At 42.4% G+C, this 25,819-nt stretch overlaps 2 protein-coding genes across 4 annotated transcripts; one reads left to right on the top strand and one right to left on the bottom strand.

The window, feature by feature from the left end:
- Nucleotides 1-168: 168 nt before the first annotated feature.
- Nucleotides 169-15,338, bottom strand: tgs1 (trimethylguanosine synthase 1). 2 transcript variants are annotated; one of them, XM_062519695.1, is made up of 14 exons: nucleotides 15,126-15,338; nucleotides 14,214-14,259; nucleotides 13,973-14,040; nucleotides 13,734-13,861; nucleotides 12,871-13,561; nucleotides 11,037-11,160; nucleotides 10,810-10,896; nucleotides 10,314-10,488; nucleotides 8,256-8,727; nucleotides 7,845-8,015; nucleotides 2,293-2,436; nucleotides 1,548-1,764; nucleotides 1,247-1,325; nucleotides 169-288 (listed from the first exon to the last, which is right to left on the bottom strand). In XM_062519695.1, exons 1-14 carry the CDS (start codon nucleotides 15,130-15,132, stop codon nucleotides 175-177), a joined length of 2,523 nt encoding a protein of 840 aa, XP_062375679.1. In that variant the 5' UTR covers nucleotides 15,133-15,338; the 3' UTR covers nucleotides 169-174. The 2 variants fall into 2 exon arrangements, with proteins under 2 accessions (XP_062375679.1, XP_062375670.1); XM_062519686.1 differs by lacking the exon at nucleotides 15,126-15,338 and having other exon boundaries at nucleotides 14,214-14,559.
- tmem68 (transmembrane protein 68) lies at nucleotides 14,549-22,318 on the top strand. 2 transcript variants are annotated; one of them, XM_062519707.1, is made up of 8 exons: nucleotides 14,549-14,678; nucleotides 15,256-15,320; nucleotides 18,491-18,891; nucleotides 19,532-19,699; nucleotides 20,089-20,282; nucleotides 20,374-20,434; nucleotides 20,528-20,664; nucleotides 20,763-22,318. In XM_062519707.1, exons 3-8 carry the CDS (start codon nucleotides 18,564-18,566, stop codon nucleotides 20,865-20,867), a joined length of 993 nt encoding a protein of 330 aa, XP_062375691.1. In that variant the 5' UTR covers nucleotides 14,549-14,678; nucleotides 15,256-15,320; nucleotides 18,491-18,563; the 3' UTR covers nucleotides 20,868-22,318. The 2 variants fall into 2 exon arrangements, with proteins under 2 accessions (XP_062375691.1, XP_062375698.1); XM_062519714.1 differs by lacking the exon at nucleotides 15,256-15,320 and having other exon boundaries at nucleotides 14,564-14,678.
- Nucleotides 22,319-25,819: the final 3,501 nt, after the last annotated feature.

Raw genomic sequence — 25,819 nt, 5'->3', positions numbered from 1 at the left:
AGATTTGGAAGTTCAATTTTAATATAAAACACTGGTATGTAGTACAAATTCAATCTAGACAAAAACTGAGACAATAAAATAAATAAAAAATGATAGGTACTTTTTGTACACCAAGAGTTTAAAATGAACACTGACAAGACTGCATGATTAGACAGATTAACTGTTAAATAGACACTAAGAGTCTGATTTGATTAAATTACCAAAGTAGGCTGTTATAGTTTTTAGTTTGTTGTTAAGAAAGTTCTGTTCCACTTCCACTCTTCCACCAGGACCAGCAAGAGAGGCAATCTGAAAAAAAGAGTTGAGAAAAATTGTGAAATAGTATACTATGTCATGTTCTCTTTGCACCTACCAACAAGAGACCAGCAATTAAACAGACTATACTTTCTCTGAACCCACAGAATGCGTAGGACTAGCAGTCTTGCATCATTAGTGCCAAGCAAGCAAGCTACTTGAACACCAGACAAAAGCACAAAGTCACTGTGGTGCTTGGATCATGAAGTGCAATCATATGTCAATAACACATGACCAAAACTGGCAAGTCCACAAATGCATTAATACATTGCCTAAAAAACTTAAAACAAAATCAAAGTATTTTTTAAGAGTGTGAAATGGTTCAGATTGAAGTCTCTTATCAAACATCAGCAAGGACCTTATTTTCATTGGCTACACTCTGCAAACACAGGTGGCCTGTAGACCACACGGACGGCCTACATCTAGACCAGCCACAAGAGTCAGCTGACCAAACCATGGAGCGTGAAATGACATGCATTTGCAGGGACACATACAAACGTACAAACACACACACACACAAGCATATGCACACACGCAAAGTGAGGGAAGGTTTAATCAGTTGTTTAACCTTTTTCACTTGTTAAGGGACACACACCCCATCTAAGGAAATTGAGGACTTCACGGTGAGGTATTAACTGTGAGGAAACGGCTCAAACATGTTCCAAAAGTTCAAACATGGATTTTTCCCCCGTAACAATTTACCTGCCAATGTCACCAATTAACACACAAGACACTTTTTGACAAGAAAAGAAACCCTATGCCTCTCCAGCAGCTCAGCTGCAGAGCCTGGATTCTGTTCACCTGACATCAGGAGCACACACAGCCCTAAGCCTCACTACAGTAAATACTGGACCAGGAAGTCCCATGTGCACAACGAAAACACACACGCGGAAGGTATTTCCCATATATATATCCCAGGTATTTTTCAAAAGAGAGAAAATGTGCATCTTACTTGCTCCATGTCTGCATTTCGAGGGAGAAAATACACTATATTCTCAGATATCAACTTGGACAACCTGAAAATTTCAAATGTGGAGCTAGTTAAAGAAAACAAAAAGAGACATGACAAAGAAGTGATGCTCAATCAACAACAAGAGCATTAATAAAAAGAAGAGCTTCTGTTACTGAATCTGTTAACATAAAACGGGGGACGAACATACAGTACACCTGATGAAGGTCTTCGCCCCTAAAACGCCTGGTGAGAAAAGAGTGAAACGGACACACAGACAGAGGAGCTAGACTCTAAAGGATATCCTTCAGGCGTCATCATGGTCCTGATGTCGAAGACGTCTGCGCTCAAGTACTCGGGCCCTCCCCACGGGGGACTGAGGAAGACCACGTCGGCCCGCAGCCTGGGAGCCAGCTGCAGGAAGTCCCCGAGCAGGAACTCGATGTGGTCGGCCACCCCGTACACCTGCGCATTGTGCTGCGCCAGAGCCAGCCGGCCCGCATCAATGTCAATGGCTATCACTGAGACAGAGAGAGAGAGAGAGAGAGAGAGAGAGAGAGAGAGAGAGAGAGAAAGACAGAGTGAGAAAGAATGAGAGAAAGTGAGAGAGTGAGAGAGAGTGAGAGAAAGAGAGAGAGAAAAAAGAGAGAGAAAGAGAGAAAAAAGAGAGTGAGAGAGAGAAAGAGAAAGAAAGAGTGAGAAAGAATGAGAGAAAGTGAGAGAGAGAGAGATGGAGAGAGAGTGGGGGGATGGATCCAAACAGACAGTTTACACAGAGACTACTTGAATCTAACAATACTGTGTCAATTGAATTCATCTGCTTGAGGCCAAACCCACTATCTAGATATGCAAAGGCACCAGTTTCTTAGACACTGTACTGGTCCACCATTACTTGTTATCTGAATGGAGAATCCTTTTACAAAGCACACGGCAGTTTGAGTGTCTTCATTTTTATTAGACTTGACACGAATATCCTCAACCCTAAAACTAAGAATAGAGGAGACTAGAGCGGCACGCTGATTTATCCCTCTCATGAGGGTGAATCTTACCTCTTTTTCCAGTGAGGGCAAACTGAATGGCGTTGCCTCCCACCCCACAGAACGCATCCACGATCAGCTCACACTGGAAGCTGGCTTGGACCCTTAGAGCGATGTGCTCAGCGATCCGCTCTGGAGTCACGGAGAACCAGCCCTCTGTCATGGGAAAGAGAGAGAGACAGAGATATTCAGCAGAAGCCTCCTGGCCAACACACGCACACACACACACACACACACACTCTCACACAGATGATTCCCACAGCATGATGCGTCCCTGTCCACAAGAGTGCTCAGCTGCTGCAGAACCTCTGTCCATGTGCCTCCAGGGGACAAGCCATTTCTGAAGGAATCTATTGGCAGGTTGAAAAGTGCTTGGGGAATTGTGAACTGCAACGCATACAATGGCCACGAGGGGGCAGTGCACCTCAGCAATCCCATTTGCCACAGAGCCACCAACGCAATGACCTCATCTATTTGACACTGTCCCCCGCCTCCTCCCCAGTTTTCGCACACTGTACATTGCGTCAGTGTCTTGACACAGTGAGGACTGCCACCAGTGGCGCCGGGGCTCTTTCTATCCTCTTCATGTCTATTTACAGACGAAACCCTTCAAATCTGTTCGCATCGGTTACATGTAAAAATGCCATTTTTGGCATATTAATGAACTCTGTGCTATTTATGCTAAAACGTGAATTAACAACTTTAAAAATGAACGATTCCCCGTAGTCCAACACTTTCTCAAGCCAGAACATTTCAGCCAAGTGTGCGGTGATGCATGTTTTTTCTTTTTTTTCTTTTCCGGCTCAGTTTTTCCCTTCTCTTTGGGAGGTTTAATAGACCATGTCTTCCTCTCCTCCGTGGGCCTCCCCGCCATCTGCTGTCGGCTACGGCAGCCCCTCTTCCTGTTCTACGCCTCTCGTACCTCCCGCTCTGTGGAGGATAAAACACCTGCCCAAGCAATGCTCACTGGGCCAGAGCAGGCTTCATCAGAATGTGGAGGAATTCAGCGCCGAGTTTTGGGCCGTATACCGCCACTTCCATCCTGCACAGCGCCAACACCCAGGTGGAGGAATATCATCGGTGGAGGAATATCATCGGTGCTCACCCTTGTGAAAAATCACACACCTAGAAATAAAACTCCACACTGACGCCCTGTGAATTTCATTCTCCATAAATATGCAGATGAGTAAACGTGGTAATAGATTACTGTCAAACTTGGTTTATTAAAGTGAGTGTTGGCCGTGTTAAAATACTACCACTGGAAATCTGACAGCTGATATTCTGCGATCAGAATACTGATGTATTGGATACTGATGTACTGGAGCACCCGTTTCTAACTGAGCAGCTGTTTACATTCTTAAAAATGCATAGCTGGATAACAAGTAGAAACCAAACCAAACCGAACACAGCGATAGTTCGTAGGAATTCATCTATGAGAATAGCTTGGAGCAGCTTGTGAGGAGATTAAAGAGGTCAACCCTGAACAGGCGAAAATATGACAAACTGTGGTGGATGCGGCCAGTTGAGATACACCGCTGTGGTGTCACAGATACTGCGAGAACTCCTCACCAAAGCCCTATTAGCACTATACACTGTCCTCCACATGTATAGCCACCCCTGGTGAAGTTGCCTAAAAACAGGTTAAAAAAAACTAAAATAATAATAATACTTTATAATTCTGGTGATTAATCGGGTTGGAAAGTATCATCTGAAGATTGCATTCTTTGGCAAAAAAACACTCAGGTGGGTTTGATTGAACTGAAAAGAACCCAATACCTTATGACAATTATGGTGGGGTTATTTTCATCCCAAAGGTTCGAGGATCATTATTAGGGTGCATGGTATTATGAACTCCAAGAAGAACTTGAATATATTCAAAGAAAATCGGTCAATCTCTGCCGAGAGAGTAAAGGTGGGTCATGCTTGGATCATTCGGTAGGTCAATGAATCCAAACATATCTTCAGATCAGATGTTGTATTATCCAACGTCATGAGATGTCACAGGAGAAGATGACGAGCTCTTTCATTGGCAACAGGAGGCTTAGCAATAGCAAACTATTCAATACAAGGGTGCCAATAATTGTGATGGCACTGGTCTTTTTGTCAAAGAGGTTTTTATCTTTTACACCGCTTTTTACTCAACTTTACCAGGGATACCAGTAAATGTGGAGGTCACTGCAACCTTTTGAGTTGTCCACTGGTCCTCAATTACCTGTCTGTGTGCTACGTACTGACTGACTGACTGACGGACTGACGGACTGACGGACTGACGGACTGACGGACTGACGGACTGACGGACTGACTGACGGACTGACTGACTGGCTACACCAAAGCCGTTTAAGATTTCACTCTGAACAACTGGAAAAAAGAAGCTTGTTCTATGATTAAGAAACAAACGAAATATCTGAAACAATGTTTAAGCCTGACTTTGCTTTAAGGTGCAGCTTGTTTGACATTCCACCCAGCTCACAGCTGTGACTATACTTGTGATGGCACACTCTTTTTCTACGAGATTAAAATCATATTTTTTCATTATGGTGATCATGAAGTAGATTTTACTCCGAAAAGTAAGCCGACATGTTCTTCCATTTTCATAATCCATTTTGTAGCTTAACTCTTCCGCCTTTGTACTTGCCATGTAGCAAAATAGTCTTTAAATATTACAAGGCAATATTCCTGATCGGGCATGAACGACCCTTAGCCTCATGATATTACTGCACTCCACGCAGTCTGTTGCTTCATTTTACTGACTTTAAACTCAGCAGGCCTCATGGTTATAAAATGGCTGTTTAAAGCTGTCCATGCAGCACGGCCAGTAGTGCTCGGAAATTAAAGTGGGTGCCCTCTCTCATTAGAGTGCTGCTGCTGCTGCTGCTCCTCTATGGGAGAAAACAGCAGCGCAATGGTGTGTGTGTGTGTGTGTGTGTGTGTGTGTGGTAGCATCCTTGGACCATGAAAACGAGTAGCATCTATGTTGGTATGAATAAGTGAGTGGCTGTGAAGGCTCAGATCTCTCTTTTTCAAACAGAATTTCAAACGCTCTGAGAATGACTGACTTCTACAGTGCGGGAGACAGAAAAACCATATGAATCGCATTAGTCATAACATGGGGAAGAAGTCACACACACAAGTGCTTTTCTTTTGTGGGAAATTTGGGGTTTCATTGTATTTCTCTGCAACTAGAGTATGACACAACTCACTACAAACTACTATTCACCAATTTGGTTCAGGGGTAAAAAAAAAAACATAAAAAAACAAATTAAGACTATATGTATAATGTATAATGAATGCAGGAACACTAGAGTTGGAAACGTTTCCCCATCATGAGAGGCCAGGCTTTCTTCATGAAGTGAAACGAAGGAGTGAGTCTGGAGACCAGGCTAACAAAGATAGGCCCAACAAGGTCAAAGCTGCACATTTACAGTGTTACTGTTGGATATCAACCAAGACTGCCCAGTTATCGGACAATAAAAAAAATGTACACTCAGTTTTATTGTGTGAATTTGATGGGCCAACAAGTCCTGGCCAAAAATAACCACAGGGAAACCATCTGCTCTAGGGCTGAAAGATTAATCGGAATCCAATCCAAATTTGATCTTAAATGCAATTAGCAAATTGCAAAGGCTGAAAGTAATTGTGCAGCTTGCGACTCTGACCCAATGGTTAATAATGTCGCTTTTTTTTTGTCGTCCTTGTGTGACAGACAGTCAAGTTCATCAGTCAGAGGCACCATGCTCCACATGCCAGATAATCCGATGTGGCCCATCTTAACGTGGCAATTGGAGGCAATTTGTATATTTTCATTTGCATCCGTGCATGAGTGGATGGAGCACCGCATATTCAATGTTATCTTAATTGGTAATGTTTCATCACATTATATAGTGAATCTTTAACTCAGGCTTGACTTGTATCACAAATCAATTTGCAATCGCAATATCAATCCTAATACTTGCAATGAGATATTTCCCCCAAATCGTTCAGCCCTAGTTTGCTCCATATTGTTTTTATTTTGGCACCACGTCACGGTCTCCGATAAGCATGAAGCTACGGTCCCTATGAGAAGGCTTATCTGGACGCTATGGTTCATATTATTATGCCCCAACTGCTATTATTACAGTATTTGTATTAACTTGCGAAATGTGCACTGGGCATTCCTTTATTTCTGAATAGGACCAAGGTCTAGATTAATGTCAATGACAAGACTTCTTGTCTATGATCTTGATATGGATCATTAAATGACATCACATAACCATCTTGGACCAGTATACATAAACATCATGCATGCCCAAGAGATGAACTTAAACTTCAAAACACCAGAGAGCAGCGTCACAGAGACAAGAATATGACCCTCATTCTGGAGGTCACTATACACCTTCACTGTATGAGAGAAGGGAAGAGAGGAAAAGCAAAAAGGCTCAAAGCAGAATCTTCCAGGAAGGAGAAGCTGACTCCAGCGGGAATGTACAGTCACGCAAGGCCGGAGGAGCGAGTTTTTGTTCGTTCGTTCGTTCACTCACGTCAGCACTATTGCCCCCACAGACAAGAAGACAGGGCCAGCTCCTCTAACAGGCCTGCCAAGCAGCCAGCCAGCCATCTTCACTCAGAGCCGACCGAACACCACATGCGGCTGCTTCTCTCTGACAGAAACATTACATCGGGCAACCCACGTTTCGCCACTCACAGGCGGCGCCATTTACATACACCTTGACTTACCCTTCAGAGGTTTGTTCACAGATACGGTGTTTTCGTCAAAAAAAAAATATCAAAAATCAAACGTATGCCTGACATCTAGCGGAGAGGATTCTGAACACACTTTGTCAGCAATGTTCTTTTTACATTTTTCTTTCTTCTATCTAAAACTTCATCAGTAATGTCAACCGTGTCAGAGAAATAACACCTACATGACAACGCAGAAAATGTCCATCTCCCATCGTTGGACCACAGGCTAAGAAAGAAATGGGTAAGACGGACGACTATAATAAACCGTGAGGGGAGTACATATTCTGCCTTCATTATTAAATCAACTGCACTATAAAGCTTTCCATTCAAGTACAGTACAACCAGTGTTGGTATGACAATTTCCACTGCATTTACAGTGGAGGGAATCCCTCATTAGACTTGCTAATGCATGTAGACCAAAATAACTCCCCACGAGATGAGAGCAGTTTGTGGTGTATAAACATAGTGAAGGAATGCCTACTCAAACAGAGAGGCTGGCTAGAGAGAGATCACAAATCAAAAAGAGGAGCTGCACACTTATCTGTTATCTGTTCGTGATCGACATTTCAGCAACCCTGATGAAGGCTGCTGACAAAACGTCGGTCTCGAATAAATAGTGAAAGAATTAAGAGTTTGCGGCTACGCTTTATTTATAACAGCTTGTGGTGTAACATCTGACTGTGAACAAGAAGGTCACAGGCTTTAAGCTGACCGCATCGACCGACCCATATTTTCAGAAGAGGGTTTCAATAGAATCTTTTAGAGGCCAAAACAAGGAGGTAGTTGATACCAGTGATTAAGGACAGGCCAAGTAAAACGCCAGGGCTAGAGAGAAGAGAACTCACCGTGGTCCAGCTGGATGCCCTCATCAAACCTGGAGAAGAGCCGGTAGCGCTGGGCCCAGTACTTGGCTAGCTCCGGTTCTGCTGCTATCTCAGGAGGCATGTCCGCGTCTGGCCGCCTCTTCCTCGGCTTCCTCTTCTTCTTCTTACTAGGCCTCGCGGCGCTGCTCTCAGCTATGGAAAAGAAGCGCATGGTGGTGCAAAATGAGGCAACAATAAATAAATAAATATACACACTCAAAAAACCACTTCCATTGAAATGTAATACCAACTTCACACCAACATTTATTTATTTTTCTGCAGGCCAAAGTGAACAGGCTACAGCTAGGGCAGTCGACTTTAATACTACGATAGTCTTGTTTAACTAGCCATGTTGTGAGAACAGTGTTCACATTAGAGTAGGAGGATACTTACCGCCACCAGCACCTCCATCCTCATCACTGTTGGCAGCAGGATCAGGGAGCAGGTAGTCTGGGATGTCCAGGCTGTAAACCTCTCTCGTGGGTCGGGTGTTCTCATCCCTCTGCCTCCTACCTTCATCCTCCTCCTCCTCCTCCTCCACTGACGCTGCTGTTGCTGCCACCCCCTCCTCTTCATCATCCTCCTCTTCCTCTTCCTCCTCGTCCTGTTCTGGCTCACTGAAGTTCTGAATGGTCTTGTGAAGATGTGGGTCAGAGAGGCTGTCTTCCAGGCATGAGCTGGGGGCACGGTGCTGCTGCTGCTGCTGCTGCTGCTCCTCCTGAGGCGGCTCCTCCCCCGGATGCGGAGCCAGAGGGGCGCAGGGTGCAGGAGGCTGATGGAGCTCCTCAGGTGGAGCTGCAGGAGCCGAGGCCACGCCGTGCTCTTCTACACCCTCACTCTGAACTAGTTTTAAAAAGTTCTGAACCTGAAGCACAATGTGAAGGAGGCCGGGAGGGAGAGAGAGAGAGAGAGAGAGAGAGAGAGAGAGAGAGAGAGAGAGAGAGAGAAAGAGAAATAGAGCGAGAGATGGAGAGAGAAAGAAAGAGAGAGAGATGCATTATTCTCACATAAAAGCTTGAAAATGAAAGAGAGGAGGTATTATAAGACTGTTCACATTTGTAAAAGAAACTATATTTTAGCAATCTAAGGAAACACCAGAATATTGATCGGATACCCATATTTTTTGCCAGGTGAATTCTATTACGGTATGTCTTACTGCAATAAATTGGCAAGAATATGGCATTTCTACCCAGCCCAAATTTGATTCCTTCACTTGAGCTATGCATAATTATTCCTTTCATATTAACGTAATTTCCCGACTATTAGCCGGGGCTTAGACATTGATTTTGCAAAGTTTCTTCAGCTATGAGGTTAATACAGGGGGGCAGTTCATATGGTGTTAATATGGTTTTGTTTCTTTTAACTTGCATAAAACACTGCCCTGCGGCTTACACACAATGCGGCTTATATGCAGGAAATTACTGTATTAAAGCTTCATTACAAAGTCCAAGTTAAACACCTCACAAATAGGAAAAGCATGTGAATAAGATCAATGTGACATAACTGCCCCCAAAAAACAAGCCCTCAGAATATCAGAATAGAATCCACTTATCCTCAGCTTTCACTGAACCAATAAGGGGCCATTTTATTCTTCTCTTCACTCCTCTGAGGCACATAATGTTCTTAGTCTTCAGGTGACTCCCTAGTCTGGTTATCACCAGACTAAGATCAGTCGTTTAAGTTTAAACATTAGTCTGGGGACTCTGCGCAGTATTTCTACTACACAAGAGACATGATCAATGGGTATAGTTCAAATGACTCTGTATGCATATAGTCCTTCAACCAATCAGACCAACGATTCGGGTGCACCTGATGGATAAGCTAGTTTGTGATTGGTTCCAGCAAAAATGTACAGGAAGCAGGAGAGATAAATGTACAGGTTCCCAGCCTGAGCTGCAGGACGAAATCCAATTGCCGGCAGATCGGGGCTGGGTTTACCCAGTCTACAACCTCCCCACAATGTTCTGACTGAGAAACTAAATGTTTCACTGGGATTTGGAAAATATGAGGTCACAATCTTGTGTTTACAATCCTGTGTTCACAATCCTGCATGTATAGTGATGCAACAGGTCTCCCTATTCAGTATACACACACACACACACACACACACACACACACACACACACACACACACACACACACACACACACACACACACACACACACACACACACACACACACACACACACACACACACACACACACTAACGTCTATGACGTTGCCAACCCACTCCCCTACCCCTTCACCCGCTTAATGGCTTGCTCACATTCACACAGCGATAACGTGTAAAGCTCACTACAGACAGCATGACCGAGAAACAAAACAAAAAAAAAAAATCTAGAAATAAAACCTGGTTGTGTAACTCACCAAACAGTAAAGGAACAGGGAAAAAAAAAAAACACTAAAAACATACGGTCATAATTGAAAATCACTTATCATCCGGTCTTACTTTATTCAGGGTCCTGCTCTTGGAGAGCGGGCAGGCTTCGGCGGCCTCGGAGAAGAAGACGTGCTTGTTGACCTTACAGGCGGCCTTCCTCCTCCTGCTCCGCTTCCCGTTCCCCTCCGCTCTCTGGGCCCCCAGGCCCCCGGGGCCCTGCTTGAACTTCAGCACGCTCTCAAACCTGACGCACACACAGGGGCACAAGAGAGCAGAGGGGGAACTAAACATTACAGGGCAGAGGGAAGAGCTACCATTCACAAAGCCGTACACACATGGAATCCTACAGTCCTGCACACTGGTGGAGCAGGAGAGGGTGAAGGAGAGGGTGGAGGAGAAGGGAGCAGTAGAAGGGGGGAGTAGATAGATAGCTAGACAGATAGATAGATAGATAGATAGATAGATAGATAGATACTTTATTGATCCCCAAGGGGAAGTTAGAAGGGGCACGTAGAGGGGGACACAGTAGAGGGGAGGGGGAGTGGACTGCTCTAGTGGGGCTCACCTGTGCTCTGCACTGCGCTTCAGGCCCAGCACGTCCCAGGCCTCCTTACACGTCATGGGGGGACTCTCCTCTGCATCCAGCTCATGGCTGTGGGAAGACAGCCATCAGCTTATCAGTGGGAGCGCACACGCACACACACGCACGCACACACGCACACACACACACACACACACACACACACACGCACACACACGCACACACACTTGAATGTTCTCCAGTGAACCCACCTCCTCTTCAGTTTGGCAGGTTTGCTCTCTGGAGGGTCTTGGTCATCTCCATCGTCATCATGTGGTGATGTTGTGGCCTGCCGTGCTGGGTTGGTAGGCAAATGACTCCGGTGTCCTTGGTGGTCTGTAAAACCACAGCGTATTCTGGAGTGAACATTTCATCACGTCTCCAGCTCCCCAATGCAGCTCCCCCCCACCCCCCAATGGAACAGGTTAAGCAGCCTGTACTGCAAAGTGTCAGGTTTCACAAACAAAAGAATATTTGTTACCAATTCATGAAGTTGCTGTCTTTTGCCTTATACAGTACACACAGGCTCACACACACAGTGTCTCTCTCTATCTCTCGGTCTCCGTCTCTCTCTCTCTCTCTCAGGCTCACACGCACACACACAGTCATTAAAAATACATGGGCCTGTGTCACATGTCTCTGGTTCAAAGGCAGACATTGTTTGATATGGAGCATAAACTATGCTGACAGAACCCAGCTTGACTGAGGGAGAAAGCCACCCTGTTGGGGATGAAAACAGCGCAAGAACAGAGGTATCTGAATGTTACTTGATCGCTCACAACCAGGTAATTCTGCACCCGTCACTGGAGGCTCCTGATTACAGTGTAGAATTCCTATGAGGCTGCTCCATGAGGCAGCTCCAAACAGAACGGTCACAACTGATTGAACATTTAAGGATGCCATTCTATTCATTTACATACACTTTATCCTCCTCTATAATTATAAATAATTCTGATGTGATTCCCAGCAAAAAATACTGTAGAAATCTGATCTAGTAGTATCAAAATAGTCGTACAAGTACTGATGGACACTATGATGCAAAAGAATTTGACATAAGGCCATGGCCCAGAGACTTGCGTGCTTTTGATTACCAATTCCCATCAACTATCAATGCACTTCAGCCCAGTGAGGAGAAATGATGAGTCTAAATAGGACACTAGGCCACCACATGTGGCATACTGTGGCATGCTGTGCAATTCAGTAGAGAGATGACAACAGTCGCGCTCCCTCCACCTCCAATAAGAATACTAAATAGTCCATTTGGGAGAACAGTGACATTCACAAAGAACAGCGTATCAGCCTAACTTACATGCATGCATTCAAATGCAATTTTCTACCAAACATTCAACCTCTTCATTGATTTAATCATTGCTATGCTATTGGTATATTCCGTCATATTTATTATTTCATTAGTTACATGTCATTATTCAGAGCTAGAAACATGTTTTTCACATCATTTGCAGTAGTTCAGTATGTTCTGTTTGTTTCCACAGCCAAATCCTAACTCTGGAGTTTGATCAGATTTGAATTTGGATACAAGCAGCCAACAAACCTGAAACTATCTACCAAATGCTCTGCGATGTGCAACCGGATGCATGTCAATGTGTTGCTCTGGAGACGGCTACATTTCCACAGCTGTTCTGACTCAGAGCACAGAGCTGAGGAGCCTGGCTACAACAAGGTGGCAACGGCAGGTGCATTAGCTCTTTTACATCACCTCAACACAATCAAAAGATGCTAAACCTACTAGCGATATCAAAGAACAAAACTTCTGCATACCTCTAAGGTGCACTAAAGAAAGCCAAAGGTCCACGAGCACTGAAAAACTCCCACACACTGTTTGTTTCTCTTGCAAAGTTAATTCAACCTGACAAAGGCCGGTGGACTGGAGTGTTAAATAATAGTCTACATTCAACGTTGCAAGTGAAACGGAGAGTGTGTGGGAGTTTTCACAGCTTAAATCAAGCCATCAACTATGCAGCTGTGTGTTTGTTTGGTCCCCTTTCAAGGATGCATTTGCAGAGGAGGACACGTATCTGGACTCACCTGCTGAGTGGGGACGGCCACTGCCTGATACAGACTGTCTGCTGTCATCACCCCTGTCCTTCACACACTCGTATCCTGAGGGCGCCCCGTCCTGTCCGACACCCCTGCCCGTCTCATCCGCCTGTAAGCTCAGCTCTCCAACCAGCTGAGTCACATCTCCCATCCCCGCACGTCCCTGCTCCGGACCACTGCTGCTGGCGTCCCCAGGGCCCTGGGCGGGAGGGTCCGGCCCTTCCGTGGAGGCCTCTTCGGCTGCCTGCTCTCCATCCAGTGGAGGATCATTGGCATGAGGCGCAGTGCTGCTGTGGGCGTCCTCCTCCGCCACGGACCAGCCCTGAGAGGCCCAGTAGCTGAACTGCTCCCAGTAGTAGAGGTAGGTCTGGCTGGTGTGCAGCTCCCACTCCTCCCTCGTGTCGGGGCAGTCCCAGGGTCCCACCGCTGGGGAGGGATCGTTGTCCGGGTGGTTCTCCAGCCAGCTCTGCCAGAGCAGGCCCTCGCCCTGCTGAGCCCAGTACTTCTCCCAACCCTCCTGCTTCACTGGGCTCTCAGGAGCGTCTTCCTCAGGAGTGTCAGGGACGGCGCAGGTTTCAGTAGGACCCACAACACAGAGTTCGTCGTCCTCAGGCTCAGAATCAGTTCCAGAGAGCACTTCTGGTTGGCTGGCCATTGTCTTCGAAACATGTTTTCTCCCCTGAAAATGCAACAAAATGTTGAAACAAATTCACCTGGCAGACATAAACATTTGCAATAGAGCTATACATGAATGAAAATACAAACATGAAATAGCAAAAGTCATTACAGACAAGTGTATCAATCAACATTTTGAAAAAGGAATAATTGAAACCAAAGTCTTGAAAACATACTTTCTTGACAGAAGAGGTGCCAAACTCAACTGGAAGCCCCATGCTTGCCATAAGTTTGGTCTCCTCGTCCAGGTCATCACTCTCTGACAAATGGTCATGGTCTGATTCTTCATAATCATCCTGGGACACTGGAGGAATCACAATGGAGAAAGTAGTAGTCTGATTATACATGTCATGCACACACTACACAGCATGACCACACAGCTTGGGATAGATAGAAGTGTGTGGCGCGCATATACCTTCAAGTGCATCATCAATCAAGTTTTCGTGGAGAGACTTGGCATCTGAACGGTACAGTTCTCTATCACTGAAAGCAGACGGTCACAAAACATAAAGCTGGAGTCGACAACATTAACAACAACATTAACCACTGCGCTTGCAATAGTACTTGCTAGTGACTGTGTAGCCTACTGTGGGTAGCAATATCAAACAATATTTCCATCATGTTTGTATGTGCAGACAGTAAATCAACTCACTCACCATACAAACGCTCTTGAGCATAAACAATGAATAGACTTCAGCTCCTCTGAGTCATGGTAGAAAAAGATGTCAGCTACAGGCACTACATTCCATTTTCTATGGTAAATCATGCTGCAACACCAGTGAGTCTACCCAGGAGTTGCTAACTTGACAAGCTAAACACTCATAGTGTTGGACTGGTACCCTGTATTCACAAAAATACCACTCAGATAACAAACAGCGTATATGATCATCACCTACTTAAGCAAACAAACATCCTAGGCTACTCTAACCATGTTACCCTCACATGTAGCAGCATTATGAAACGGAAGTTGCTTCGTAGCATAAATGCGGCTGTTTCCTGTTTGTGTCACATGCATAGAGTACCGGTGAATAAACCAGGAAAATAGAAGAAATTTGCAGTCAACTCAACGTTAACGTTCGCTGTCTAATAAACGGAAAACGACTTCGCCACGACAGCATTATGTATGTACATTCTCTTCACAGACAGTCATTTTTACGTGTTACTCTCACTGTCGGGTAGATCTGGACTGTAATATTATAGCGTTAGCTTCTGTGAAAGGTTGCCATAGCTAAGTAACGTTTACATTGCTGTATGTTATGATGGTTAGATTTAACTTTGAACACTGCTTTCAGTAGTTTTGGTCACTGTTTCCTAGCGTTAGCGGTAGTGACAGGTAACGTGAACTTACATAGCCCATCTCAAACACGAAATCGGTTTGCTAGCTTGGTAGGTCACTTACAACACACCACCCAACAAACATACACAAAGCTATCTGCAGGCTGTCGACAAACTGTCCTGATGTTGCTGGCATTCAGCTGTTGGTTTCTTGTTACATAAACGTTATGTTTAACATTGTAGCATATGTTAGCAAGCTTACAGACTGGCTAGCAAATCAACATTAGCCACACCTGTCATCAGCCAACGCGTTGGTGCTATTTTACATTCCTTCAGTATTTAAAATATGAAATATATTCAGATCTTTTGCAACGCCATCCTCTGGAATTACACAGTAATGTTATCGTCCCCTCTGTCTTTCAGGGATAACGTTAAGGTGTGAGATTGATTGGCATGTATTGTTCAGCATTGCAGTCACTCTGGAAAAGGTAAGTTATGAAAACCAGCTGTTAACTCTCTTGATTGCACATGTCCATTCACTTAAATTTCATGTGGTAGCATTTGCTATTTGAACTTTGGTTTGTGATCTTTGTGGCCATTACGCTGGGTGAACCCTGCCGGCGAATTTGCCGGCGAATTTGGATTTCGCCTGACAGCTCTAATGTTAAATCTCAAAAGACTGACCTTAGTATGGTGATAGCCAGACTATGTGGCCACCCTAGGAAAGGAATAGTCACTTGGTGCTAAACAAGTGGTCAAGACAGCTATTGGACAGGTTATACTGTGGTAGTATGTAGCATACTCACAAAAAGTTAGGGATATTCAGCTTTCAGCTAAAATGTAACATCCACTATAACCTTAGATAGATAGATGGGTCATTCCGTGTCAAATCAGACAAAATCCAGGAAAATGGTTGCAGCACCGACTCGGATTTTCTTCAAAGTTTGTCTACACAATGTTTAGGTTCCATAACTAAAATCTGTAAAATATTTTTGCTCAATTCTATTGTTTTCATTGTCTTTTTGCCCTTGCCTTTTTACACTCTCTAAATGACCTTATCTTGGAGGCCATGTTAAGGTACTCATATCTTAAAAAGTATCATTCCTAGCCTGACTAAACTTTATAGAATGGAAGACAAGCATGTTCTCAGTAAGATTCAATGATTAAATGTTTGTACCACAGTCTCATTGGTTGTACAGAAGTCCCTAGTTTTTGAAAAAACATGCAAAAAAAGTGATATTGAGGGTCTCAAAACTTTTTCATTGGGACACACCTGCCATCAATGAGTCTTTTCTATAGAAATATAATCCTTTGTTAATGTTGTCCCAAAATGTGAAGTCTCCAAATCAAATGAATTTGACAATAATAAGGATAAAACAAGGCATGTTTGTATTTTTGTGTCATTTTCATGCAGCTGAAAAGCTATGTGGGGTAGGTAGTAGGATCATGAAAATCTATGTGGAAATAGAAAAGTATATGGACATGTAGTGTGTAAAGTTCTAATATTGCATCGAAGCCCCGTTCACAGAATAAATGCATGTAGTTACAGGTGTTTTGGTAACACCAGAATAAACATTTACAATAAAAAAGTGAAGTTTGGCACCCCCCTCTGGCAAAACCGTAGCATTTTGCTACTTTTACAAGGCATTAACTCTGGTAGCTATTTGAATGGAATGGAAAGGCTATATTTTACTTCTCGTATTTAAAAAGAAGCAGAAATTCCTAATACCTTGATATTGAAAAGGATAGCAAAAAAGCCACCAACTAATGATAGGCCTATTTTAGATTAATGGTTAAAACATAATTTCAAGTATATAATTCGGTGTATTTGGCATCCTTTTCAATTTCAAGGTATTAGGAATTTCTGCTTCTTTTTGAATACGGGAAGTAAAATATAGCCTTTCCATTCCATTCAAATAGCTACCAGAGTTAATGCCTTGTAAAAGTAGCAAAATGCTACTGTTTCGCCAGAGGGGGGTGCCAAACTTCACTTTTTTATTGTAAATGTTTATTCTGGTGTTACCAAAACACCTGTAACTACATGCATTTATTCTGTGAACGGGGCTTCGATGCAATATTAGAACTTTACACACTACATGTCCATATACTTTTCTATTTCCACATAGATTTTCATGATCCTACTACCTATCCCACATAGCATTTCAGTTACATGAAAATGACACAAAATACAAACATGCCTTGTTTTATTGTTATTATTGTCATGGTTATTTGTTGTGGAGACTTCAAATTGTGGGAAAACATTAATTAACTGCCGTATTTGAAGAGGAAATAGTGACTGATACCAAGTGAAAAAGATAAACAGTTTTTTAATACCCTTAATATCACACTTAATGCACGTTTTTCCAAAATTGAGGGCCCTTTCGAGAGTCAAGAGACATTTAGTACAGACTTTAAATTGTTTACACATGCTTATTATGAGTTGATCTTCCACCCTAGAAAATTTGGGGAGGCTAGGGAACATATTTGTCAAGATATTAATGCCCAGACATGGCATGTGTTTTTCAAGCTGTAAAAATGAAAGAATTTCAAGGTCTAAAAAAGATATGAAGACAGATGATTTCCACAGAAATATTTCACAGGCCTTGGTTTTAGGACCCATTGATGATATACACAAAGTTTGAACAAAATCTGAGACGGTGCAGCAACAATCTTATCTGATTTGACACGGAATGACCCAGATAGATAAATAGATAGATAGGATAGATGGATACTTTATTGATCCCTAACAGGAAATTCAAGACTATCAACTCGGTCTTTTCAGTGTATTTCTGCACAGAACCACTTGCATGAAGTGGAGCAAATAGGCGTCCCTTCTATCCTTTAGCTGGGTCACAGTTACAGCAGGGTTGGAGGCGTGCCTCAGGCACGGATATGGCAGGGGCACTGTGGCTGCTGTAACCTGTTAACATGAGTGCCAAAATGAAAATCGACATGCTACTAAGCCGTTCTGCAGACGCAACACAGGAAATGTGGTCAAGCCTTAAGTCATGAGAGTATGGACATTATCGTACGTTATGCAATTTTCCTGTCCTATCACTCAAAGTATCATACTATGTAATGCAGTTAAAGTTGTGTAAAGCAACACAACAAATACCATTGTATAGCATTAAGAAAAGGCTTCTAAAGTTATCATGACAATGGTATTTCCCACAGATAAGAACAAAGACCTGCCATTGTTATTCCTAATGACTATTTCATAATTTATTGTACAAGAGCCTTTCATTTGGACACTAGACAATTAGACCTTGATCAGAACTTTTACAATACACTAAATATTACAATATGCATTTTTGCATTGTGTTTGTTAAAAATGAATTTCGGCTGATTTATAGCTTGTCAGTTTATGAAATCCTTAAATATCAAAATCGGTATCTGTCTTTAAAATCCCACATCATCCCGGCTCTAAATATTAATGAAAGTTAAGCAAAATGTTACTAAACTAGGATAAAATAAAACATTTGTTCGTAATGAAGGCTATTTTTGTTCTGTTTTCAAGTACCATGAATTAAAATACCATGAATTGGTATTTGAAATTCAGTCTTTGCTGACTCTGATTTGATTCCATTGCCTAACATACTGTCTGCCGAAGGCACTTATACCTTATATTACCTCACCTTACCTCATTGTGAAATTTCAGGTCTGCCCGGCGGCAGATGGTCATCTCGCTCAGCCCAGCAGTGTTCATCGGGAGCGGCTAACCGTGAAGCAGCATGTCCAATGGGAACGAGTCCTGCATGTTAGGGAATGGCTCCTCCGGCTTCATCTCATGCTTGATTCTGCTCTGGGATGAGTGGGTCGGTGTGGGACACCTGGAGGACTACCTCAGCTACCTGGAGTACCTGCTGTGGGTGTTCACGCCCCTGGCCATCGTCTTCATCCTACCCTTCCTCATCGTGATCCTGCTCTATCTCAACATACTCTTCCTGCATGTGTACAAGCACAAGAACCAGCTCCGGGAGGCCTATTCCAACAACCTGTGGGATGGCGCAAGGAAAACCTTGGCAACTCTCTGGGATGGCCACGGAGCCATATGGCATGGTATGCTCTGTGTGTGTGTGTGTGCGTGCGTGTGTGTGTGTACAGTCATGGTGACATGTGAATTAGTGGCATGTAGTAAATTGTGCTACAATAACAGGAATGATGTTGATTCAGTTCCCCATAATGGTCAACAGAATAGAAATGTTAAAAAATTGCTGAGCTATACATTTCTTAATTACTGATGAGCTAATTGATGGCACCGGTGTCTTTGATCACTTCAAGTTTCATAATAGATTGTACAGTACAAGAGCCTTTCATTTGGATACCAGATAGTTACCTATTTAAACACAATGTTCCACCTTGATCAGAACTTTTCAATACACTAAATATTAGTGTACATTTTTACATTGTGTTTGTTGAAAGTGAATATGGGCTAATTTATCATTTATCGGTTTCTAAAATCCTGTATCAGTCGGGCTCTAAATATTAGTGAAAGTTAAGCAAACTTTGGCTGAACTAGAATAAAATAAAATATTGACAGAATAACAGGAGTGATGTTGATACAGTTCCCCACATTGCACCATACACAAGCCCACAATTGTCCACAGAATAGAAATGTTAATAAATTACTGAGCCCCCATATTCATTTCTGAATTACCGATAAGCTAATTGATGGTATCTGTGTCTTCGATCACTTTAGGTTATGAGATCCATGGGTTAGAGAAGATCCCAGATGAAGGACCTGCCCTTATAGTCTACTATCATGGGGCTATTCCCATTGATTATTACTACTTCCTGGCAAATGTCATCATTAAGAAGGGACGCACCTGTCATTCCGTGGCAGATCACTTCCTGTTCAAGGTTCCTGGTAAGTACTGTATGTCTGTCTTCTTTTAGGGGTCCCTGTATATCCATGTGGTCCTCAAAACAGCATTTACCTTTACTGTTATTATCCTTACTCTACTAACTCGTATATGTTATTTAATGATGTAGAATTACAATGATAGTTGTAATGATGTGGGGTGCAAAACTGGCCATTTCGTTTAAAGACTGCATCATAAACAGAATAGGAATGAGACCAGTTCAGGAAGCGGTGGAGAACAGCTCATCTGTACAATCTTTCCCAATGCAAACATTTCCAGACTCTAGCTATGGCCTCTCTAGTTTATGTGTGTGTGTGTGTGTGTGCGTGCGAGTGCGTGTGTGCGCGTGTGCGTGTGCGACTGTGTGTGTGTGTGTGTGTGTGTGTGTGTGCAGGCTTCAAGCTGCTGCTGGAGGTGTTCAGTGTGATCCATGGGCCGCAGGAGGAGTGTGTGAAGGCCCTGCGCAGTGGCCACCTGCTGGGCATCTCTCCAGGCGGCGTGAGAGAGGCGCTCTTCAGCGACGAGACCTACCCGCTGATCTGGGGCAAGCGCAAGGGCTTCGCTCAAGTGGCCATCGACTCCCAAGTGGTAGGGAACCCTTCCCGTCGGCCATTTTGGATTTCTGTCAAAATCTGTATTTTTGTTGTTCATTCACCAACTCTCTGTTTTCTCTCTGCAGCCAGTAATTCCTATGTTTACGCAGAATGTTCGAGAAGGATTTCGCTCTCTTGGAACGTTAAGTGAGTGGATTTTCTTGCGGTCGTCCACATTTGTCTAGATGTACTAGAATGATAACGATGATGATTTTTTATTATTATTATTGTTTGTTTCAGAATTTTTCAGATGGTTGTATGAAAGATTTCGCCTCCTGGCTCCTGTGTACGGAGGTTTCCCGGTCAAATTCCGTACTTTCCTAGGTGATCCCATTCCATACGATCCCAAACTTAGCGCGGCAGAATTGGCAGAAAAGGTGACTTATTTCCCTAATTTGTTTGAATTAAACTGCATTATATCATATAATTTAATTTGCTTGCGTTTTGTAATTATTTATTATTGATCCCTTTGCAGGTGCAGGAAGCTGTCCAAGCACTTATAGATCAACACCAAAAAATCCCAGGTAATGTCCTTCGAGCTCTTCTGGAGCGTTTTCACAGACGACCGAAAGAAGCCTAGTCATTTCCCATGTATCAGGTCACTTCCTGTGTATCAGGTCATTGTTAATTCAGCACTACAAGTGGACATCGGCACTAAGGATTGATGTATGTTACTGATATGGCGCAGCAGCACTAACTGGTAGTTGTCTGTGACACAAAGCCACATATCTAATAAGATGTGTCTATAGAGAATCATGATGACTGTTCAACTGGTAATAAGTAAGTGTGTGTGTGTGTGTGTGTGTGTGTGTGTGTGTGTGTCATCATTTGGAGTTTGGTCTTTCATTTATTTGCACAATTTGCTTTGTTTAAAGGACCACTGCCAAATTAGTTGATTTTGTGAAAAGCCTTATGTTAATTTTATAAATGTTCAACTTATAAAAGAGGTCAGTGTTTTTTTTTGTTTTGTTTGTTTGTTTGTTTTGTTTGTTTTTTTAAAATGGATCTACAGTACATGAATAACTGAATTGGTGAAAAATGGAACTATACTGTATTGGTGTGAAATGTATTTGTAAAGTACAGTGTGTTGAATCAAGCTGTTATTAAAATTCATATTGACCTTGATTATTTGCCCCTCCACCAAAATATGATGTAATAAATTCACCATTTTATATCTGTCAGAGGGCATTCAATCTCAATCTTTTCCAGTCAGATGATGGATAAAAAATGAATAAATGTATATTTTACAGAGAATCAGTTGTATCATCAAGTTTGCATGTGATCTGTTTGTAAATCATCAGTTATATAACAAATATCTTATTTTTTTCTTTATTTGACTAACACCACACCTGTAAATGGCATCATGTAGAAATGATAGGGACGTATCTATTTTTTTTTTATCAATCACTGTGTTTGACTGCACTACAGTGGTGAAGTTGTCAACTCTCATGGTTTATGAAGCTCTGAGCAGACCCCTATGATGCCTCCTCTAATACCAATCAATAATGTTGCAAGTATACTAATATTACAGCTGTGTTGTGAAAACGTACATTCCTAACTCATAAGTCTATTTTGGGGAAAATATGGCAATTGTAATGGATATCATCAAGGTGTGTTTCTTTTCTTTTACATTTATTATGAAAGGAGCTTAATCACTTTCTTTGCTCACAAATGATTGTGAGTTGCCCAGAAACAGACCTCCAGAAGATGGACAGTTTAAAGGATACCTTTAGCCAGGTGATTTTAATATGGTTTGGTCTCTTGTCAGAGCATGCACCCTCACAGGAGCACGACAAGTTTGTGATTTTATGATTTCTATGTTGTGTGAGTGACTGTGACTCAGAAGCACACATTCGTTACCCTGTGTAAACGTTCACATTTTATTATACATATTGCAGAAGAAATTGTATATGTGTCATGAAAACTTGGTGTTGGCCCTCTTGAATCTTTGCTATTTACTGAAAACCTCAGTGCATTAACTGTAAATCAAGAAATGTTGAGTTTAAAATAATTAAAGCATATTTTTATAAATCTTTTGAGTGTGTTGTCTCTAACTACTAATGTACTATAATGTGTGTCATCATTATGGCTGTATAAAGTATGCTGCCCATTGCATGAGTTAAAGTTTGATCTTTTATTAATTTGTGCCAAATGGTTGAAGTACCCCTGCACTTGCTCAAATGTAGTCCGTAGTTTGCCAGTAAGAACCGATTCATATCTGCCTCTGTGCTGAGATGCAAGGCAGAGATAGGGCAGTGTGTGGTGGAGGCATGCCTAGACTGTATGGCATGGGAGCAAAGCAACTGGCCTGCGAAGCTCATTTTGGTACATGTTAATTAGACAACACTGTCTGTCCCTGCATCACACAGCTGTCTGGCTGTCAACCTGACACCGTCACACTTCTAACGCCAGATATAAATGGTACAGAACCAACCACAGGGTCTGAATGTTGCAAAATATTTTTACAATTTGTTTTGCAAATTGTTGATTGTTGATTAAAAAGATATTCAGACGTTGCCATTTTATTTGTATTACATTTTACATTATGTGCATGTGTGTGTCTGTGTGTCTGTATCATTGAAATACTCAATTTATACGGTTTTCCTTTAGTTAGTTACTAGAGCCTGAGGTGTGGAGTCCCAGCTGGTGACCTGTCTCCCCCGACCTACTCGTCTTTCTGCTCCATGAGGCGTGCAGTGTGCTCACACTACATAGTGGCATTCAGCACACAGCTCTACATGAGGTGTGCAGTCAGTGTGCTTACACCACATAGCATTCCTCTGCAGGACCATGGCACGGCAGTCACAGAGCCTTTCCAAGGTTACAGCGGGTAACCTCAATGAACTTGGCAGAAGAGTCTGAGAAAATGACCACAGTGTACTTTATTCAATGAATTTTGGTACTTTGTGTTGCATTAGAATCAAATAAAAATTTACAAAAATCCAATATATACAAAAATGTCATGTTCTTTTTGATTTTACTCATTTAATTTACAATAAAATCTGATTAACATATTTGAATGCATTTGAAGCACTTCAGACTTCCATCACACAATGCAACTTACTCGAAGGACCGATAATAAACAGTTTTTTATATTTTTGCTTTTTTTTCATCTTTTAGTACATCACATACACCACACTATTTTAATCTGTATTACATCATATGTAACTGCCATCTTGTGGCACTGACCTCTAGTCAATAGACACCCTTCACAATCAGGACTCAGAGAGGAATGTTCTTTTTTTAACGTGTACATTTGCATACATTTATTTACAATTAAATAGCCATTTTCAAATTGTCATTGTGAGTTTCCATTGCAACTGAAATACCAAGTACATCTGTACATTATGCTATCACTGTAGATCAAAAGGTACAGAAAACCATCACTTCCAAATTCATCGATTACTGTGCTTTTACTAATGCAGTGGTCAGGCTGGCACAGCCATCAGTAAACCATAATATGATACGGAAATTAGTACAAAAAAAAGACAATGTAGCAATGAAGACTGTGGGGTATCACTCATGAGAGAGAACATTATTGTTAAATCATAACATAAACAAAATAAATTTAGCTTACAAATCATCGGAATGAATAAGAACTTATCAACACAGCATATGTCTCATTCTGCTTTGACTGTGAATAGTGGATGGCTCTATCTTTAGACACATGACAGTACGGTTAGTGACCAATGCCAAAATGTGACTAAAAGCTTGAATGGGTTGATAATAAGTTTGTGTGGGTGTGTGTAGCCATAGCTTTTCAAATTGTCATGATCCTAGTGGACAAAGCTGGCTAGGACAAAGCTATAGCATAAGCACAGTAAGTAAGAAATCCTAATGCTGGACAAAGCAAGAATGGACTACGACCAGGGATGTCATTATCACACTTTTTTGGCTCTAAACCTACATGCCTCCTATACACGAATATCACACAGTGGCTCTAAAACAGACAACCCAAGTGCAGACACATTTCTTAAGGCAAACAAAACTCTGATAAGCAGCTCACATGGCCACGATGTGATTGGATGCTCTTCTCCTGAAAACAAAGCGGTTTCGTCTCAGTGAGAGGATCTCTCGTTAAGATCTGTCTCACTGGCGATGGTCGTAAAACAGGACACCACTGCATGCGTGAAGTCTTTACCATGTACTCTCCATTGACGTATACTCTCCATCACAGAAGAGAGATATGCTATGATCACTCTGACAAACACAGTCATTTGAAGGTGAACAGTATTCTGATGAACAAACCATACTGAGGTAGGTATATGCAAAACAATTGCACCGGAATGAAAATGATTTAAAAAAAAAACAAAAACCATGAAACATGCCCAAAATATAACACACAGAGTGACAGAAAGAAGACTTGAAGGCATGAACATTGACTGAACCTATTCCTACATTTCTGTGATTTCTTGACATTTTGAAATATTGGTTGCGTTTTGAAAAGGTCATCCAGTCTGCTATCAGGGTGCCATATCATTTCTTTCTAGAGCTAAAAGCAGCAGCCTTACCAAAGGCTCACATGAATGTGCTCACAAAGTCCTGTGACTGATGTTGCATCAATGTAATGAGTGAATAGGAAATCTTGAGCTTGACTGTGAGTACATATACTCTCATCAACACTTGTGCACATTTAACCATCCAACCAGTGATTATATTACACTACTTGAAGTCAACAAGCTGACATCATAGCATTGGTTGAAAAAAGGCTGAATTCACAGAACACTGAATGCACTGCATCACAATGGACTCTAGAACAAAAGGCCCGGCTATCCCTCGCCTTGGCACGGTGACACACAGTCCGGTAGGAGCAGCAGGAGCATGTGAGGCGGGCTTCACAGGACGACATTGGAAATGAAATCTCAGTGCATTATGTATGAGACGCCGGGCTTGGAGAAGCAATGTCACGACCACGGTAATGACATTCAGAGGCAGAGCCAGAACGCACTGGTGCCAAAGCTCAACCTTCCAGCACAAACACCACTGGCAAGAGCAATACAAAAAAGAACATTCTTGTGTGGAATTACAGTATGTGATTAATTACCATGGGTCTTTTCAACATGATGGGTGAGGAAAATCTTGCTGAATATCTAATTATAAATAATTGTGTGACAAATTGTCTAAAATTTCCACGGTTATAATTGTGCCATATGCTACAAAAAAAAATGAACATAACCCAATATCTATCATACGGCCAGTGATAGTCCATACAAATCCATGATGAATTTGGAATTTGGAATCTGAAACTACAAGCAGCATTTTGTGTTTTCAGGGTTCTCTTCACTGCTTTGGCCTCTGCGCTGCACACCTGGACATTTCAGTGTGCTAACCTTAACTAATTAGACAAGACGAGACGAAACAATCTGACGCAAAAAACCCCACCATAATCCAAATATGCAGTGAAGGCAAGATTATTCCTACTTGGGTCTAAAACACTAACCACAGCCTGTGTCCAGCTAGCGACTCTTTTTGGCAGACAGCTGCAGCACCACCACCTGAGCTCTGCATTGCCACTGGTCCAGGGGCGAGTGG

The sequence above is a fragment of the Sardina pilchardus genome, chromosome 2 (genome assembly GCF_963854185.1).
Source record: "Sardina pilchardus chromosome 2, fSarPil1.1, whole genome shotgun sequence".
Classification (NCBI taxonomy): Eukaryota; Metazoa; Chordata; class Actinopteri; order Clupeiformes; family Clupeidae; genus Sardina; species Sardina pilchardus.
Note: the sequence above shows the minus strand (reverse complement) of the source record. Positions and strands in the feature narration are given on the sequence as shown.